Source organism: Nicotiana sylvestris, chromosome 11, assembly GCF_000393655.2.
Source record: "Nicotiana sylvestris chromosome 11, ASM39365v2, whole genome shotgun sequence".
In the NCBI taxonomy this organism is placed as follows: Eukaryota; Viridiplantae; Streptophyta; class Magnoliopsida; order Solanales; family Solanaceae; genus Nicotiana; species Nicotiana sylvestris.
Window position 1 is genome coordinate 23,223,663 of NC_091067.1, and position 18,762 is coordinate 23,242,424.

An 18,762-nucleotide genomic window follows, 5' to 3' on the forward strand; every position below is an offset into this window, starting at 1 on the left:
TGATCGCATAGAACAACTGGACCACCTGAGAATTTACACTATGCGATCGCGGACTCAGCTATGCGATCGCATAGAACAAAGAACTGGGTAACAGCAGACAGCAGATTCTGCAACATTTCTAAGGCTAAAACCATACCGAGACACATCCGAATCACACCCGAGCCCTCTGGGCTCCTAACCAAACATGCATTCTAACTCAACAACATCCTACGAACTCAACCATGCGATCAAATCGCCACAATAACATCATAAACAACGAATTAAGCCTTAAAATCCATGATTTCTTCCAAATTTCATAAACTTTTAAATTTCCCATTTTGAGTCCGAAACATGTCAAACGACGTCCGTTTTCAACCAAATTTTTCAGAAAGTGCTTAAACCATATATAAGACCTGTACCGGGCGCCGGAACCAAAATACGGGCCTGATACCAACGCTTTCTAATTCATTTTCATTTCAAATTTCCAAATAAATTTCAGAAAAATAATTTCTTTTAAAAATTCATTTCTCTGGCTCGGGACCTCAGATTTTGATTTCGGGCATACGCCCGAGTCCCATATTTTTCTACGGACCCTCCGGGACCGTCAAATCATGGGTCCGGGTCCGTTTACCCAAAATATTGACCAAAGTCAACTTTAACCATTTTAAAGCCACAATTTATCAAATTTCACATAATTTAACACCTAAGCTTTTCCGGCTACGTGCCCGAACTGCGCACACAAATCGAGGCGACTAAAGGTGAGGTTTTCAAGGCCTCGGAAGCACGGAAAAAGGGAGAAACTGGTGATGACCCTTTGGGTCATCACAGAAGCTGATCAAACAAATCATCGATCCTCGGCAATGGATACTTATTCTTGATTGTAACCTTGTTCAGCTGCTGGTAATCAATACACATTCTCATTGATCTATCCTTCTTCTTAACAAACAACACCGGCGCACCCCAAGGAAAAACACTGGGTCTAATAAAACCCTTCTCAAGCCAGTCTTGCAATTGTTTCTTCAACTCTTTCAACTCCGGCGCGACCATACGATTACGACGGAATAGAAATGGGCTGAGTGCCCGGAGCCAAATCAATTCAAAAGTCAATATCCTTGTCGGGTGGCATACCTGGCAGGTTTAAAGGGAAAACATCAGGAAACTCTCGAACAACGGGCACATAATCAATAGAAGGGACCTCAGCACTAGAATCACGAACATATGCCAAATAGGCTAAACAACCCTTCTCGACCATATGCCGAGCCTTCATATACGGGATAACATTGCGGGTAGAATGACCAGGAGTCCCTCTCCACTCTAAACAAGACAAATCCGGTAAGTCTAAGGTCACAGTCTTGACATGACAGTCCAAGATAGCATGGTAAGGTGATAATCAGTCCATCCCCAATATAGCATTAAAATCGACCATGTCTAGAAGCAACAAATCCACATGAGTCTCAAGACCGCCAATCACCATAATACAAGAACGATGGACTCGATCTACCACAATAGAATCACCCACCGGTGTAGACACACAAATAGGAATACTTAATGAATCACTAGGCATGACCAGATGCGGTGCAAAATAAGATGACACATACGAGTAGGTAGACCCTAGATCAAATAACACTAAAACATCTCTATCACAAACCAGAATAGTACCTGTAATGACTACATCTGAAGCCTCAGCCTCGGGCCTGGCTAGAAGGGCGTAACATCGGGGCTGGACCCCACCACCCTGAACTACATCTCTAGGACGGCCTGCAGCTGTCTGTCCTCCACCTCTAGCGGCCTGAGCTCCACCTTTAGTACCTCTACCTCCACTTCTAGCACCTCTACCCCTACCTCTAGCTGGCTGGGCAGGCTGTGGAGCACCTGGTGCCTGTACCATAGCACGAGAACCCTGATGCTGAGAGCTACTTGGTGCTCGAGGGAAAAACCTGGCAATTGACCCATATCACCACAAGTGTAACAAGCCCTCGGCTGCTGAGACTGCTGGCCCTGACGGCCTGAATGACCACCCCGAAAACTCTGAAGCGGCGGTGCACTGATAGGAGTAGGTGGTGCACTGTAGGACTGCTGATCGGGATATTGCATCAGGGGACCACGACCACCTAAAGTACCGTGAGAAACCTGGAGCGCTGACTAAAAGGGCCTAGGAGGATGGCCTCTACCATACGAATCTCGACCTCCGGATGAGGTACCACTGAATCGGCCTGAATCACGGGGCCTCTTATCTGACCAATGTCCGCCTCCTTGTGACAGAACCATCTAAACTCTACGGGCCACATTGGCCGCCTCCTGAAAAGTAATCTCACTCCTAGCCTCTCTAGCCATCTGAAGACGAATCGGCGGGATAAGACCATCAATAAACCTCCTCACCCTCTCTCTCTCTCTCTCTTTCTCTCTCTCTCTCTCTTTCTCTTTCTCTCTCTCTCTCTCTCTCTCTCTCTCTCTCTCTCTCTCTCACTCTCGGTGAGGAGTATGATGAGAACATGGCGAGCTAAGTCGATAAACCTAGTCTCATACTGGGTAACGGTCATGGAACCCTGCTGGAGGTGCTCAAACTGCCTCCGATAGGCCTCTCTCTGAGTAACAGGGAGAAACCTCTCTAGGAATAACATTGTAAACTGCTCCCAAGTCAAAGCTGGCGATCCGTCTGGTCTCGCTAAGCAATAATCCATCCACCAAGGCTTGGTGGATCCAGACAAGAGAAATGTGGCAAAATCGACCCCATTGGTCTCAACAATGCCCATGTTCCTGAGAACCTCGTGGTAACTGTCTAGATAATCCTGGGAATCCTCAGTAGATGCACCATTGAAAGTAGAAGTGAAGAGCTTGGTGAACCTATCCAGTCTCCACAAAGCATCGGAGGACATAGCCGCTCCATCACCGGTTTAAGCAACCACATCCGGTTGTACTACTCCAACTGGCTGAACTGCTAGAGTCTGAATCTGAGGAGCTACCTCCTCTGGAGTGCGAGTAGCAGGAGTCTGGGCCCCTCCTCCAGCCTAAGAGATGGCTGGTGCTACAGGAAATAAGCCTGCCTGGGCGACACTCTCCATGAGGCCCACTAATCAGACCAGAGTATCCTGAAGAACTGGGGTAGCAATAAACCCCTCTGGGACCTTAGCTGGGCCCACCGGAACTGATGGAGCCGGAACCTCCTCATCAAAATCAACGTGAGGCTCCGTCATTGGGGCTGCTGCTCGGGGCTGAGATCTGCCCCTACCTCGGCCTCGCCCTCTTCCCCTTGTGGGAGCGGCTGCTGGGGGATCGGGCTACTGAGCGGAGGATGAGGAAGCGCGTGTTCTCGCCATTTGCAAAAGAAAAGAGTATAAGTTCAATTAGCATTGAGAAACAAAACTGCATGACAGGAAATAATGAATGTGAAGTTTTTCCTAACTCTATAGCCTCTGAAGGATAAATACAGACGTCTCCGTACCGATCCCTCAGACTCTACTAAGCTTGTCTGTGAACTATGAGACCTATGTAACCTAGAGTTCTGATACCAACTTGTCACGACCCGGATTTCCCACCCAGGAGTCGTGATGGCTCCTACTAATGGGAGCTAGGCAAGCCAAACCTTAGCTACTTGCTACACTTTTATTTTTGCCTCTTTTAACAAGTACAAGTCGATAATATGATAAAAGCAGAATTTTAAATAAATAAGCGGAAGTCAACAAATATATGTCTTAAGGCTACGTCTATTACAACTTTTAAAAACCTCAAATACCCCAAAACCCGGTGTCACAATGTCACAGACTATCTAAGAGTTACTACATACAAGGTTTGAAGAAATACAATACACTGTTTCTGAAGAGATAAAGGGAGACGCCAGGGCCTGTGGATGCCTGCAGGTCTACCTTGGCTCTCCGAGTGGACTGAAGGAAGTCCTCCAACTACTGTCTGAAAGTTGCTCCTAGATCTGCACACAGTGCAGAGTGTAGTATCAGCACAACCGACCCCATGTGCTGGTAAGTGTCTAGCCTAACCTCGGCGAAGTAGTGACGAGGCTAGGACCAGACTACCACATAAACCTATGAAATTTAACTAAATACAACAGAAAAGAAGTACAGAAAGAAATAGTCATATACAGTCAAGTATGGGAGGGGGAAAACATGCTGCGGGGAAACAACAAGTATCAACAGGAAATCAGCAATTTAGTGTAGAGAAAATCGTAACACAGTTATCAATAAAAATTAGGAAATCAAAACAAGTGCACGACATCACCTTTCGTGCTTTAACTCTCTCTCACCAAAACAATACACGGCATCACCCTTCGTGCTTTATGCTCTTCCTCACCCAAACAAAAATCACAAGACAAATAGGGTAAGGGAATCTATAATCTTGAAGTAAATCAAATAACAACAAGTAATGAAAGAAACAACATAACTCGGATATCAACAAAGAATCATAAATTAACAAATGCACGGCATCACCCTTCGTGATTTTACTCTCGTCCTCTCCAAAGTAATCATCTAATAAAAATGTGCACGACATCACCCTTCGTTCTTTTACTCTCTTTCCTTACCATATAATCAATAAAATCGGCACGGAATGGTACATTGTGCGACACGACATCACCCTTCATGCTTTACACTCTTTTCTCACAATAACAAACAATGCACGTCATCACCTTTCATTCTTTAACTCTCTTCCTCACCCAAACAATAATCACAAATAATCGGGTAAGGAAATAAAGGAAATTTGCAATAAGAATCCCGGCAAGGGAACAACAAGTCACCAATTAAATTCCGGCAAGGGAACAACAATTAAACAATTAAATCCCGGCAAGGGAACAACAAATAAATCAACAATAGCCCGGCAAGGGTGACAACATAATGATCTCTTCTCTTTCTCAATTTTACTTCACAATTCACTTCACAACTCGAGCTAATGCTCTAGAGGTTCGATTATCACTTATACTTTCACAACTCATTTCACAACTCGAGCCAAAGCTTTAAAAGTTCAATTGTCACTTATACTTTCACAATTTTGCTATACAACCTGAGCAAACGCTCCTCAATGTTCATAGGTCACAATTCTTTCCACAGACTTTATACAACAATTAGAAATCTTCACCAAGGCATGAATAATACAACGAAGTCATGAAAATCACAATATAAGACCCACGATCATGCTTGACACCAACATATAGATACTCGTCACCATGCCTATACGTCGTACTCGACAAGAAGCAAATAGCAAATAGGACACAACTCCTAATCCCTCAAGCTAAGGTTAGACCAAACACTTACCTCGATGCAACGAACACAATTCAAGCCTCAACTACCGCTTTACCTCTTGTTTCCACCACCAACTCGCTTGTATCTAGCCACAATTTGCTTAACGGTATCAATAAATGCTAAATACGGACCAAAACCCGATTACCCATTTACCCCCGAGCCCGGATATATAATTGGTTTTGGAATCTGACCTCAATTTGAGGTCTAAAATCCCCAAATTTTAATATTCTTAGGTTTTACCCGAAATTCCCAATTCCACCATGAAAATATTGATTTGAAGTTGAAATCATGTTAAAAGATGTTAATGATTGAAGAAAACTAGTTAAAAATGACTTACAATTGATTTGGAGAAGAAAGGTTGTTTGAAAAATCGCCTCTTATGTTTTTGGGGTTTTGAAAAAATGAAAAAAAACTGAAAATCACGTCTATTTATACCCCTCTCAGACCCCCTGTGCGGACCGCACAAAATGGACTGTGGTCGCACAGGCCTTCCTGAGGTTCTGCAGTCCAGTGCCCTGTGCGGACCGCAAAAATGGACCGCGGCCACACAGGTCTCCACCGCGGACCGTAAGAATTCGAGCGCGGTCGCGGAGTCCCTACCGCGGCCGCGATGCTTCTACCGCGGACCGCGAGACCTGGCTTCAGAGACCTGCAACTTCTATGAATCTACAACTTTTTTCCTAAGTGTAAAAACATCCTGAAATTCACCCGAGCCCTCGGGGCTCCAAACCAAAAGTCATACTAACTCAAAAATGTCATACGAACTTATCCATGCGATCAAATCGCCAAAATAACCTCAATAACAATGAATCAAACCTCAAAATCAAGAACTTTTTCTCAAACTTCATCAAGTATCAAATTTAGCAATTTAGGTCCGAATCACGTCAAACGACGTCCGTTTTCAGCCAAACTTTACAGAGATGACTTAAACCATATATAAGACCTGTACCGGGCACTGGAACCAAAATACGGGCCCGATACCATCTCTTTCTAATCAAACTTCATTTCAAATTTCCTTAAAAAATTTCAGAAAATAATTTCCTTTAAAAATTTATTTCTCGGGCTCAGGACCTCGAAATTCGATTCCAGGCAGACGCCCAAGTCCCATATTTTCCTACGGACCCTCCGGGACCGTCAAATCACGGATCCGAGTCCGTTTACCCAAACTGTTGACCGAAGTCAAATTAGCTCATTTTATAATCAAAACTTATCATTTGTTTCAGAGATTATCAGGTTTAAGCTTTCTGGCTACGTGCCCGAACTGAGCACGTAAATCGAGATGACTCTAAATAAGGTTTTCAAGGCCTCATAACACGAAAGTTTTGTTTTAAAACAAGTGATGACCTTTTGGGTCATCACACCAACATTTTATGGATTTTGAACAGTGTTTTCGTTCAGATTTATTTTTACATGAAAAGTGGCTAAATTATTACTTTTGAAACTATGGAAAAATTTTAAATTATCACTTGTAAATTTGCTTTTGAATTTCACCCAAAACATAAGGGCTCCAAAACTTTTATGATTATTATTATTACTATTAAAAGGTTTTGGATTTTAGGTTTTGTTTTCTTGGATTTGGTTGAATTTTTCCGGCTGAGTGAGCAAATTAAGATAAATTTTATCTTTTATTAATTAGTTCTGTAGACAATTAAAATTGTGTCAAATTTAAATCCATAAGAAATTTGGATTTTACCACAAATTAAATATATATTGGTCCAATTAAGTAATATGGACTGGTATAATTGGGTTTGTTATTTAAATCCAATCAAATTGATTTAAATAAAGGTCCAATATATTATTGGGCTAGCCCGTCAATTGGTCTTCTATCAAATGGGTCGGCCCATAAGCCTCAAGTCCAATAATCTACTAGGGTTTTCTTGGAGACTACTCCACCCCACACCTATATAAAGGGGTCAAAGGAGAAGGCTAAAGAAAAAGAAAGTAAGCAGAAGGAAAGGCTAAAGAAGCTCTGAAGAATAGCATCAAGGTCTTCATCCATATCTGCAATCGTCGTCTGTGGTCAAATTCCAAAGGCGAACTCAAGTAATAGGTGGGCGGCTTCAAATCTTCCATTCGTGATAACCCAACATCAAATCCTGGTTCGTGACGAGTTTCAAATTGTTCGTGGCGTACTACAAATCTGAAATCCGTCAAGTTCAAAATTAAGCTTTCAAGCTCTTGAACCATCATCCGTGAGGAGAAGAATCAGAGAACTACATCTCTTTAGATTTAGAGATATTTTAGAGATTGTAACCCCATCACTTGGAATTGAATATAATATTTGTCGCTATATTTCTTGTCTTGATTATTTTTTTTCAGGAGCAAAATTTAGTCGTTACAAATTTTGGCACGCCCAGTGGGACCATCTCTACCTGTCATCTCTTCTCAACTCTTAACATTCAAGATCACTAAGATGGCTTCAAAGAAGATCGAAGTTGCTGACTCCAAGTTTTCTTCTGACGTTGAAAGTATCCTAAACGTTACTATGGGGAGTCTTGGGCCAATCACCCGGAGCAAGGCGAGCGTCTTGGGGCAACAAGCACTCCAAGTGTCATCTGCACCAATGCATGCTTTGAGATCTTCATCATTCGAAGAAGAAAGGTCCTCTGCTAGCAAGTCAGAGAGAGAAGATAATATTGCAGAAGTTGTGGAGAAAGCTCTTGCTCAACTTACTTTATACAATACCAAGAGTCAGCTTACCCAACCTGATGATGAAGTCTTATGTGTTGGCTCTAGGCCAATCTCACCACATGACATGTTCCAAACTGAGTTCAATCTGTGGGAAGGTCTCAGTTATTCTTCATCATCTGCAATAATCATGGAGGCAATGATGACTAACACTTCGACAATGGAGGAGCAACTTGCAAACCTGACAAAGGCAATTGATGGGTTAACAAAGTATTCTCAAGATCAAGATGTCTGTATCGCAAAATTGACAGGCATAGTTGAAAGCATGATGGATGGAGAATCAAGTCATGCACCTGGAAAGCTTCCTGAAGTCCACGAGAAGGCTGATCCTCCAACAAAACAAGTGTCATCCACCAAAGAACTTCATGTCTCCTCTGAAGGATCAATTCCCATAGAACAATTGAAGGAATTCATTATGGGAACTATCAAGGATAAGTGTGAGGTCGCTTCAAAGTCTTCTCTCACGTACGCAAAGCCGTATACTGCAAGAATCGATAGCCTGAAGATGCCTGGCGGCTATCAACCTCCCAAATTTCAACAGTTCGACGGCAAGGGAAATCCAAAGCAACATGTTGCGCACTTTGTTGAGACATGCAACAATGCAGGGACTTATGGAGATTACCTTGTCAAGCAGTTCGTCCTCTCACTAAAGGGGAATGCTTTTGATTGGTACACCGACCTCGAGGCTGGATCCATTGATAGTTGGGACCAATTGGAGCAAGAGTTTCTTAATCGCTTTTATAGCACGAGGCGTACTGTGAGCATGGTGGAACTTACAAAAACTCGCCAACAAAAAGATGAACCAGTTATTGACTTTATCAATCGATGGAGGAATGCAAGCCTTAACTGCAAAGATAGGCTAAGCGAAGCTTCTGGCATAGAGATGTGCATCCAAGGAATGCTTTGGGGACTTCGTTACATCTTGCAAGGAATTAAGCCCAGGACATTTGAAGAACTTGCCACCCGTGCTCATGATATAGAGTTGAGCATGGCTTCTGCGGGAAACGAAGGGTTGTCCATCTACGAACCTCACAAGGGAAGAGATAAGCAAGAAGTCAAGAAATGGAGCAACTTCGTACCCAAAAATGAAAGCAAAGAATCCATGAACGTCAATGCCTCTCCTTTGAAGTTTACTACCAAGGCGAGCAAGAAACAGAGTATAAAAACAACTTCCTCTCAAGACAATGCAAATCAGAAGTTGACTCTCAAAGAGATGCAAGAAAAGGAGTACCCATTCTAGACTCCAATGTGCCTGCAATATTTGAAGAACTCCTCGAGTTAAAGCTTATTGAGCTGCCAGAGATGAAGTGACCAGATGAAGTTGGAAAAAGCAATGACCCGAATTACTGCAAATACCATCGGCTTGTAGGTCACCCTCTTGAGAAGTACTTTGTTTTCAAGGACAAAGTTATGGATTTGGCTCGTCAAAAGAAGATCGAGCTCGAATTCAAAAAAGCAAGCACAAACCATGTGTCCATTACCTTTGGCTCATTCGATCTGATTGAGATATGCACCTGTGAAGGGAATGAAGATGAAGTACTGTTGGAGGATGACAAAGTCCAAGTTGATCAACCTGATGAAGAAGGATGGACCCTGGTGACTCGTCGAAGACACCGTAAATTGAGTCTGCAAAAAGGATTAACGAAGCAACCGACGAGGAATAAGATGGTGAGAAGACTAAAGAAGCTACAAATTGTTAAGAACACAAAGAAGGTGGAGATAGAGACACTCCATCACCAAAAGTCATGCCACCCGGTGACTTTGGGAGAATTTTTGCCAAGTTGGTTTCGCACGAGGATTTCTGACGATGATGATAAGGCCTTATGTTGTAATGCTGATAAAGAAGAAGAGGAAAAGAATGAAGTCAAGTCAACACTCTCACCATCACTGTCTAATAGTCTTGTTGAGTCCTCCTTCCGAGAAGCAGATGTCTGTAATACAAAAATCACCTTCACTGAAGACGATCTCCTACTTGGTGAGACACCACACAATCGCCCTTTGTTTATGGTGGACTATGTGCTCGAGAGGAGGATAAACAGAATCTTGATAGATGACGGATCTGCAGTTAATATTCTTCCCATTCGCATAATGAAAGAACTCGGCATCTCAACTGAAGGACTTTCTGAAAGACGACTGATGATTCAAGGATTCAATCAAGGAGGACAAAGGGCCATATGAGCTATCAAGCTGGAAATCGCCATGGGAGATATGCAATCAACTGCATGGATGCATGTGATCGATGCAAAGACTTCATACAATTTGTTGCTTGGCAGGCCGGGGATACACGAGAACAAAGTTGTCCCATCAACTTACTACCAATCTTTGAAATATAATAAAGATGGAGTCGAAAATAAGATAGTTGCTGATAACAAGCCATTCTCTGAAGCCGAGGCATACTTTGCTGATGCAAAGTTCTACTTGAAGAACCACATCATGAAGGGAGTAAAAGTTGATGACATCACGAAGGCCAAAGGCAAGACAATAGCTCCTTTATTTCGTTATGTCCCAAAAGTGAAGAAAGATGAAGGAGAATCATCAAGCCTCCAAAAAGGTGCACTAAGAGAATTAACCCTTCCTATCAAGCAGATTGATACCATAAAGTTATCTTCAAAGCTATTGGAAAATTTTGTGGCCCCTAACATGCCTCAAAATAAGGCACTCCCTATGAAACACACAAATGAAGGTTTTGATCTGAATGCTTACAGGTTGTTCGCAAAGGCTAGATATGATCCCAATGAACCATCTAAGTTAGGAAAGCTCCCACCTGAAGCTACTAGGAAAGCAAACACGATGAAGGATAATGAGCATATGGTGAAGCAATCACGTGAGGGTCTAGGTTACAAACAACCCCCACCAGTTTGCATCTCCATTGGAAGAGCAAGTATTAACTATATCACGACGGAAGATGAACCCGCTGATCCTAATAAAAGGCCTTCTGTCTTTGATCGACTTGGAGAACCAACTACAAGAACTTCTGTATTTGAGAGGTTGGGACCATTGAAAAGGAAGAAGAATAAGTCCCAAAGAAATTATGAAAAGATAAGAAGACCTTTGCTATCTAGAGTCCAAAGTATCTCCAAAGAGTGTCACAGCCTGGTACCTTCCAGAATGAGGCGACAATCAGAACTTTTGATTTCATGCGGAGAGGTACTCAAAGTGAAGACTCGCACAGTGGTCCACACTAGAGAGCGTGACGAAGATGAAGAAAGTGTAGGATCTTCATATCACCTTACTGCAAATGAGGAGCAATACACTTCATCCCTAAGGAAATTTGACGAATATTTGGGAGATGCCTCTTGGTGTGGCCATATATCTTTTAATGATGGTGATCCTCAAAAAGACGAAGATGCCGAGGACGCTCCTGCGGAACTAGAAGAAGGAATTAAAATGACTGTTGATACATTAAAAGAAGTCAACCTTAGCACTGCAGAAGACTCCAGGCCCACCTATGTAAGGGCCCTATTAACCACAGATGAAGAAAACACTTATGTGGAGCTACTCAAATAATATAGAGATGTCTTTGCTTGGAGCTACAAAGAGATGCATGGTTTAGATCCTAAGGTATCAGTTCATCATCTCTCAGTCAAGAAAGGAGCTCGTCCTGTTAAGCAAGCCCAAAGACGCTTCAAGCCAGAATTGATCCCATCAATCAAAGCCGAGGTCAATAAACTCATCGAAGCTGGTTTCATTTGGGAGGTTAAATATCCTTCATGGGTTTCAAGCATTGTTCCTGTGAAGAAGAAGAATGGCCAAATTCGAGTTTGTGTCGATTTTAGAGACCTCAATAATGCATTCCCTAAGGACGAATTTCTGCTCCCCATTCCAAAGCTTATGATTGATGCCACCGCCGGATACGAGGAGATGTCTTTCATGGACGGATCATCCGGCTACAATCAAATACGTATGACATCAAAAGATGAAGAGCTTACTGCGTTTCACACTCCTAAAGGCATTTATTGCTACAAAGTAATGCCTTTTGGCTTGAAGAATGCTGGCGCCACATATCAAAGGGCAATGCAGAATATCTTTGACGACATCCTCCACAAGAATGTGGAATGCTATGTGGATGATTTAGTGGTGAAATCAAGAAAGAGAGGAGACCACTTACAAGGCTTAAGAATGCTGTTCGAACGACTCCGGCGATATCAACTCAGAATGAACCCGTTGAAATGTGCCTTTGGAGTTACTTCTAGAAAATTCCTTGGCTTCATTGTTCGACATCAAGGGATTGAGATAGATCAAGCCAAGTTGATGCCATCTTGAAAATGCCCGAGCCCAAAAATATACATGAACTGAAAAGTCTACAAGGAAAATTGGCGTACCTTAGAAGATTCATCTCAAATCTAGCAGGGAAGTGCCAACCTTTTAGCCGGCTCATGAAGAAGGGTATACCTTTTGAATGAGACCAAGCTTGTAGCAATTCATTCCAAAGCATCAAATCCTACTTGATGAAACCTCCAGTTCTGGTAGCCCCTATACCAGGAAAGCCATTGATTCTATATATTGCAGCCCAAGAAAGGTCAGTGGGAGCCCTTTTGGCCCAGGAAAATGGTGAAAATAAAGAAAATTCCCTCTACTACTTGAGTAGGATGATGACCCCAAATGAGCTAAAGTATTCTCCGATCGAAAAGTTGTGTTTAGCGTTGGGTTTCGCAATTCAAAAGCTGAAGCACTACTTTCAAGCTCATGTCATCCGTCTCGTCTCAAGGGCGAACCCGATCAAGTTTGTTATGTCAAAACTCGTCCTGAATGATCGATTAGCAAGGTGGTATCTCCAATTTCAACAATTCGAGATTGTGTATATCCCACAAAAAGCCGTGAAAGGACAAGCTTTGGCAGATTTCTTGGCATATCATCCAATTCCTGATGATTGGAAGTTGACTGATGAACTACCTGATGAGGATGTGATGGTCATCGAAGTGCAACCACCGTGGAAAATGTATTTTGATGGTGCCGCACATCGTGAGGGAGCTGGTGCAGGTGTTGTGTTTGTCACTTCTCAAGGGGAAGTCTTGCCATATTCCTTCACCTTAACACAACATTGCACCAACAACGTTGCGGAATATCAAGCACTTATACTTGGGCTTGAGATGGCCGTTGAAATGAGACAACTCCAATTACATATTTTTGGAGACTCTGAGTTAGTGATCAATCAATTGCTAGGTAGCTACAAGGTCAAAAAGCCAGAGTTGCGTCGTTATTATGATTATGCACAAAAATTGATTGGATGGCTTGGCAATGTAACTCTTTAGCATGTGCTAAGGAAGGAAAATAAGAAGGCTGACGCCCTAGCTACTCTAGCTTCAACATTGACTCTGCCTGGCCAGACACAAATCACTATCTGCCAAAAATGGATAGTGCCGCCAGATGAGAACGAGGATGAAGAAAGCAAGCTCGAGCGTTTGGTAGCCGTCGCTGAAGCTGTGAAGGTTGATTGGCGACAAACCATGATCGACTACTTATGTTATGGGATACTTCCAGAAGATCCAAGAAGAAAGACCGAAATTCGTCGGCGTGCCCTTTGCTTCCTTTACTACAAAGACACTTTGTATCGAAGATCATTTGAGGGAGTTCTCTTGCGTTGTTTAGGGGAAGATGAAGCAACTCAAGCTATGCGAGAGGCACACTCTGGAGTTTGTGGATCACATCAATCCAGGCCAAAGCTCCACTTCCACATTAAGAGGATGGGTTACTACTGGCCGACAATGGTGAAAGATTGCTTAGATTATGCTCGGAGATGCAAGGCTTGCCAGTTTCACGCAAATTTTATACACCAACCTCCTGAAATGTTACACCCTACTGTTGCATCTTGGCCATTTGATGCTTGGGGATTAGATATTGTTGGACCACTTCCAAAATCTTCTGGAGGACATCTATACATCTTGGCCGCAACTGATTATTTCTCAAAATGGGCAGAGGCCGTCGTTCTCAAGGAAGTGAAGAAAGAGAATGATGCAAACTTCATTCGAGTGAACATCATATATAGTTTCGGCATTCCTAGTTATATAATAACAAATAACGGCAAACCATTCGATAACAAATTGATGACCAAGATCTGTGAACTTTTTGGCTTCAAGCAACATAATTCGTCAATGTATTATGCTGCTGCAAATGGACTAGCCAAAGCATTTAACAAGATGCTTTGAAACTTGTTGAAGAAGTTTGTCTCCAAGTCTAAAAGAGATTGGCATGACAGAATGGAAGAAGCTTTGTGGGCATATCGTACGACTCATCGCACGCCGACACAAGCAACTCCTTATTCTCTTGTTTATGGAGTCGAAGCAGTTCTTCCTCTTGAGCGTCAAATACCGTCCTTGTGACTCGCTGTCCAAGAAGGTCTTACTGAGGAAGAAAATGCTCGCCTGCGCCTTGAAGAACTTGAGTCCCTTGATGAAAAAAGGCTAGAAGCTCAACAAAGTCTTGAATGTTTTCAAGCTCGTCTTTCTCGTGCTTTCAACAAAAAGGTTCGCTTGAGGTCCTTCCAAGTTGGCGATCAAGTTCTTGCAGTAAGAAGACCTATTATCACCTCTCACAAATCTGGGGGCAAATTCACTTCAAAGTGGGATGGTCCATATGTTGTGCAAGAAGCCTATTCAAGTGGAGCTTACAAGTTAGTTGATGCAGATGACATGAGAATTGGCCCTATCAATGGGAAGTTTTTGAAGAGGTACTATCCTTGAAGAATAAACGCTCCTCGACGCACGAGCCTAAACTGCAAGTCATGAAGCTCCTTAATGCACGAGCCTAAACTGCATGCTGCTACGCTCCTTGACACAAGAATCTAAACTGCATGTTGCAATTCTCCTGGCCCGCATGAGCCTAAACTGTGAACGACACCCAAAAAAAAGGGAGTCCGCTAGGTCAAAAACCTCGAAAGAGGCGGCCTAGGCAAAAGTTAGGACACAAAAAAAAATCTCACCTATTTTGAACTACGTTATGACTTGATCCTCTTCAACGAGGTACGTAGGCAGCTTAGAGTTTTATTCTAAGTTCAGTCGCATAAGCTTAAAAAAAATGTGTGGAATACATGATTCATGCGAATCTGGAAGTTCACTGTAGTCGCGTCAACTTCGTGAATTTTCTGTTCACAGTACGAAAATAGTTCTATTATGAAATTTATATTAGTTTTAGATCTCCGGGCCTTTTTTCTAACGGTACATACGGATTGCAATTCCGACACTCGAAGCTCAAGATACAATTATTTTCGCCGAAGGTATGCAAATCTGAAAATTCACTGCAGTTGAGTCGACTTCGTGAATTTTTTGTTCACAGTCCGAAAAGAATTCTATTATGAAATTTATATGAGTTTTTAGATCTACGGGCCTTCTTTCTAACGGTACATACGGATTGCAATTCCGACACTCCAACCTCAAGATACAATTATTTTTGCCGAAGGTACGCAAATCTAAAAATTCACTGCAGTTGAGTCGACTTCGTGAATTTTCTGTTCACAGTCCGAAAAGAGTTTTGTTATGAAATTATAAAAGTTTTAGATCTCCGAGTCTATTTTCTGACATCGCAAACGGCTTGTGATTTGGATGCTCCTATCTCGAGATGTGATTTATTTTGTGCAGAGTGCGCAAAGCTGTGAGCTAAACACGGGCCAGACGTGTAGATCGACTTTGAAAATTAATTCCAGCTGATACAAAAGGAGATTCGTGCTAATTTTTTGATACGTTTCAGTCCTATGAGTCTAGTTTCGGTAGAAGCAAGCGGCTTATTATTTGAAGTCTCCTACAGCAAAATATGAATTCTTTTTCGCGAAACAACAAAACCAACATACAAGACATATGCTGAAATTTAAGAAGGAAATAGTTGGGAGTAACAGAGGGAATCCAGGTCTCAAAGAGAAATATCACATATTAAAAAAAATAAAGATACTTTTATTTCTCCAAGACATAAGTACTCCATTACATGATATTAGTTGTAAAAAAAAATTGCAAGTCGAGAATCCTAAGCAAAAAAAAAAAAAGAGAGAGAGAGAAAAAAAAAACTCTAAAATCATGGGAAAGGTTTGAAGCTAAGGATTTGTTGGCGGCTTGTCTCAACTGCCCCTTTCAGGAGGGATAATTTCTCTGCTTCATCGTCAGATAATTGATGATTGACTTCAATGGTATAAATCTCCCCTTCGGTAACGTCAACGTTCTCTTGACTTTTAGCCAACTTCACCTGTTGTTTGTCCAAGAGTGCGACGATCTTCTTCTTTCTGGAGGCCAAGGAAGCTAGCTGTTGTTCAACATTCGCAAGACTAGCTTGAAGTTTTTCTACGGACTCGCTCACTTTTTCATATTCCTATTTTGCATCATCGAGGCGTCGTCGTGCATAAGAAAATGACTCTTGGTGAAATTCTTTAGTCATCTTGGACGATCTTAAAGCATCGTAATCTGCGTACGTCTTGAAGAAAGCCTCGACAAGAGCCTCTAAGGTAGAAGTATCAATAACATTTTCTTTCTTAATTTCCTTAAGACTCAAAGCAATACTTTCCTTCAACTTTGTGAAGCTATCCAGAGAATCAAGAGAGAACTCTTCGATCCATTCACACAAGGTATGCCACATTGTGTTAACAAAAGAAAGTTTAATACGGGAAATAGTCTCTTGTGGCTTAAAGTTTGGAGCATCAAGATGAAACGGCCATGGAGTAGGCTTGAAGGTTTTTAGACGTTTTTCTTGTCTTTCAGCAACCTCCTTCTTACTCGTCATGGCTGGCTTGGAAAGCACAACATCTTCTGGAAGAACGAGGTGCGGCTCTTTAGGTAGACTCAAATCTGTCGACGGAGCATTATTTGTAGCATGATGTTCAACACCATCAAATAAAGTGTGAGGACTTTTTGTGGCCACACCGAGGGGATTTGGGCTTGTAACACAGTCTTCCACCGTGTCTTCACCAAGTACGTCATCATACAACTCATTGACGCCCAACTGCAAAAAAAAAAACAGCAAACTTTAGTGTTAAAAAAAAGGAGTAAATTTGAAGGAAATAATATTTACTCGTTTCTCCAGTTTAGACAACGGCATTGTTGAGCTAGGGTCACCCTCTACGAAAAATCCAGTATCGATACTAAGAGCATCCAAGTCAGCAAATTCACTATGGCTCGTGTCCTTAGCCTTCTTCTTTGAATGATTCCAATGTATGTCGTGACTAACATCACTCTCGTTCGAACTGGAAGTGGAACTAACATTCAAAATCTCATTGGGCAAAGCAGAAGCTTGAGTCCTTTCCTCGTTTGTTGGCACGACATTGGTTGTCTTCGCAACATTTTTGTTTGGTGAAGTAGGAGGCGCTTTCCTTTTGCAAGGATTGTTTGTCACCTCTACAGTGGCAGTAGTTGTCTTGGAAGTCAACAAAACATGTTTAGCTCTTTTGTCCACATGGGCTTCCCCGCCCGTCAAAGGGGTAGACTTGGGTAAGACCTTGGTGCTTGGCGAAGGATCTTTCGATCTTAACTTGGACTTGGAAGACCCTTCGTGAGTGTTCTTTTGACGTTATCATCTTTGGAGGATAAAGGAATATCATCTTTTCTTGGAACTTTCAAAATGATATGAGTACTTTGTCGGGAAGAGTGCACTCGATGAGCTGACCACCAATCTGCATACTCACGAGTCATTAGATGTCCCTCCTCTGATGGATGCGTAGGGACAATAACCTTTGATGAACCTCCAAGACGAACACAGGAGTCCCAGAATTGCACTAGCATTCTCAGTGAGCCGTTATAGGGTCGCTCTATGAGGTTGCCAGGAACATCTTGACAAAAGCCGAACTGACGACTAAACCTATGCGGGCTATAAGATTCCACAATATGAATGTCGTCATGCCTAAGGGTGATGAAGCTTGAGCGAAAACTTATAAAAAAGTCACTCCAAGAATTCGATTGTTCGTCACGATCGGTAAGATGCAATTCCCTCCCTTGTAGCATAGCCAAATGGTGAAGCTGTCGCGCACTAACTTAATGAAACAACTCACGGGCATTACTAAGGTCAAAATGCTTGGCCATCTTCTCGCCAGAAACCTTGCACATTTGCGGACCTCGTTGTGGACGCTTAACACGATAGTAGGTGTCAAAATATGCTCCTATCCATCCATATATGTAATGAATAGGAAAGAGTGCTTTGTAGGCATCCAAATCTTGAGAAGTGGAGACCTCCTTCAAGCCGTGATAAATACTTGCAAGGACGGGAACTGCCAAGGAAAACTTCTCTCCATGAGCCATCAGACTCGCGATTTTGAAGACACTAGCACGAATGTAGTCGATCTTCTTGTTGGGGAACACAAATTTGCAAAGCCAACATGCAAGGAAAGCCGCCAAATAAGTCTCAGCTCTAAGTGACTCCTCCACGCCAAGCTCAATAAAGGGGGCATTCTCCTCATCGGTTCGTGGTAGGAAGCTCGCGTCAACCCATAAGGATTATGATTCAACTTCGGCCTTGTAGTCCGATTCCTTGATGACTTTTGCGGAGGCTTGGCATACCTACTCGGGCCTCAAAACCAAAACTCCACCCAATCACGAATGGAGACCTCGTGGACATCATCCTTCATGAGTTTGTAGAATGCCGAGAACAGGTGCAGACAACTTCTTGGGAGGAAAGGTTTTCCTTGATCGTCTTCTTGTGTCAACTCCTTAGCCGAGGGGATAACTTCGTCGTAGAAAGACCCATGCACCGGAAGGCCTCCGATTGCTCGAAAGTCCCACAAAGAGATGGAGAGTTCACCAATGGAGGTAGAAATTGTGTTGGTAGATGGACGCCAAAGCTCACAAAAGGCACGGAGGACATTCTCATTGTAGTCATATGTGAACAACGAAGCAAAGATGGCGTCATAGACCTTGATGCCATCCAGAGTCAACTTGTTGCT

At 42.6% G+C, this 18,762-nt stretch overlaps 2 protein-coding genes across 2 annotated transcripts; both read left to right on the forward strand.

Moving 5' to 3' along the window:
• Positions 1-12,361: 12,361 nt before the first annotated feature.
• LOC104232719 (uncharacterized) lies at positions 12,362-14,059 on the forward strand. Its single transcript, XM_009785976.1, has 2 exons — positions 12,362-13,153; positions 13,241-14,059. The coding sequence occupies exons 1-2, from the start codon at positions 12,362-12,364 to the stop codon at positions 14,057-14,059; spliced, it is 1,611 nt and encodes a 536-aa protein (XP_009784278.1).
• A 51-nt stretch (positions 14,060-14,110) lies between these two features.
• On the forward strand, positions 14,111-14,593 carry LOC138880817 (uncharacterized). The gene is made up of 2 exons (XM_070160996.1): positions 14,111-14,135; positions 14,250-14,593. Exons 1-2 carry the CDS (start codon positions 14,111-14,113, stop codon positions 14,591-14,593), a joined length of 369 nt encoding a protein of 122 aa, XP_070017097.1.
• The last annotated feature ends 4,169 nt before the right edge of the window (positions 14,594-18,762 follow it).

Coding starts and splice junctions, on each gene's coding strand:
- LOC104232719 (XM_009785976.1), top strand. CDS start 12,362: ATGAAACCTCCAGTTCTGGTAGCCCCTATACCAGGAAAGCCATTGATT. Junction 13,154..13,240: donor TGATTGGATGGCTTGGCAAT/GTAACTCTTTAG, acceptor CTGCCTGGCCAG/ACACAAATCACTATCTGCCA.
- LOC138880817 (XM_070160996.1), top strand. CDS start 14,111: ATGGAAGAAGCTTTGTGGGCATATC. Junction 14,136..14,249: donor AGAAGCTTTGTGGGCATATC/GTACGACTCATC, acceptor CTGTCCAAGAAG/GTCTTACTGAGGAAGAAAAT.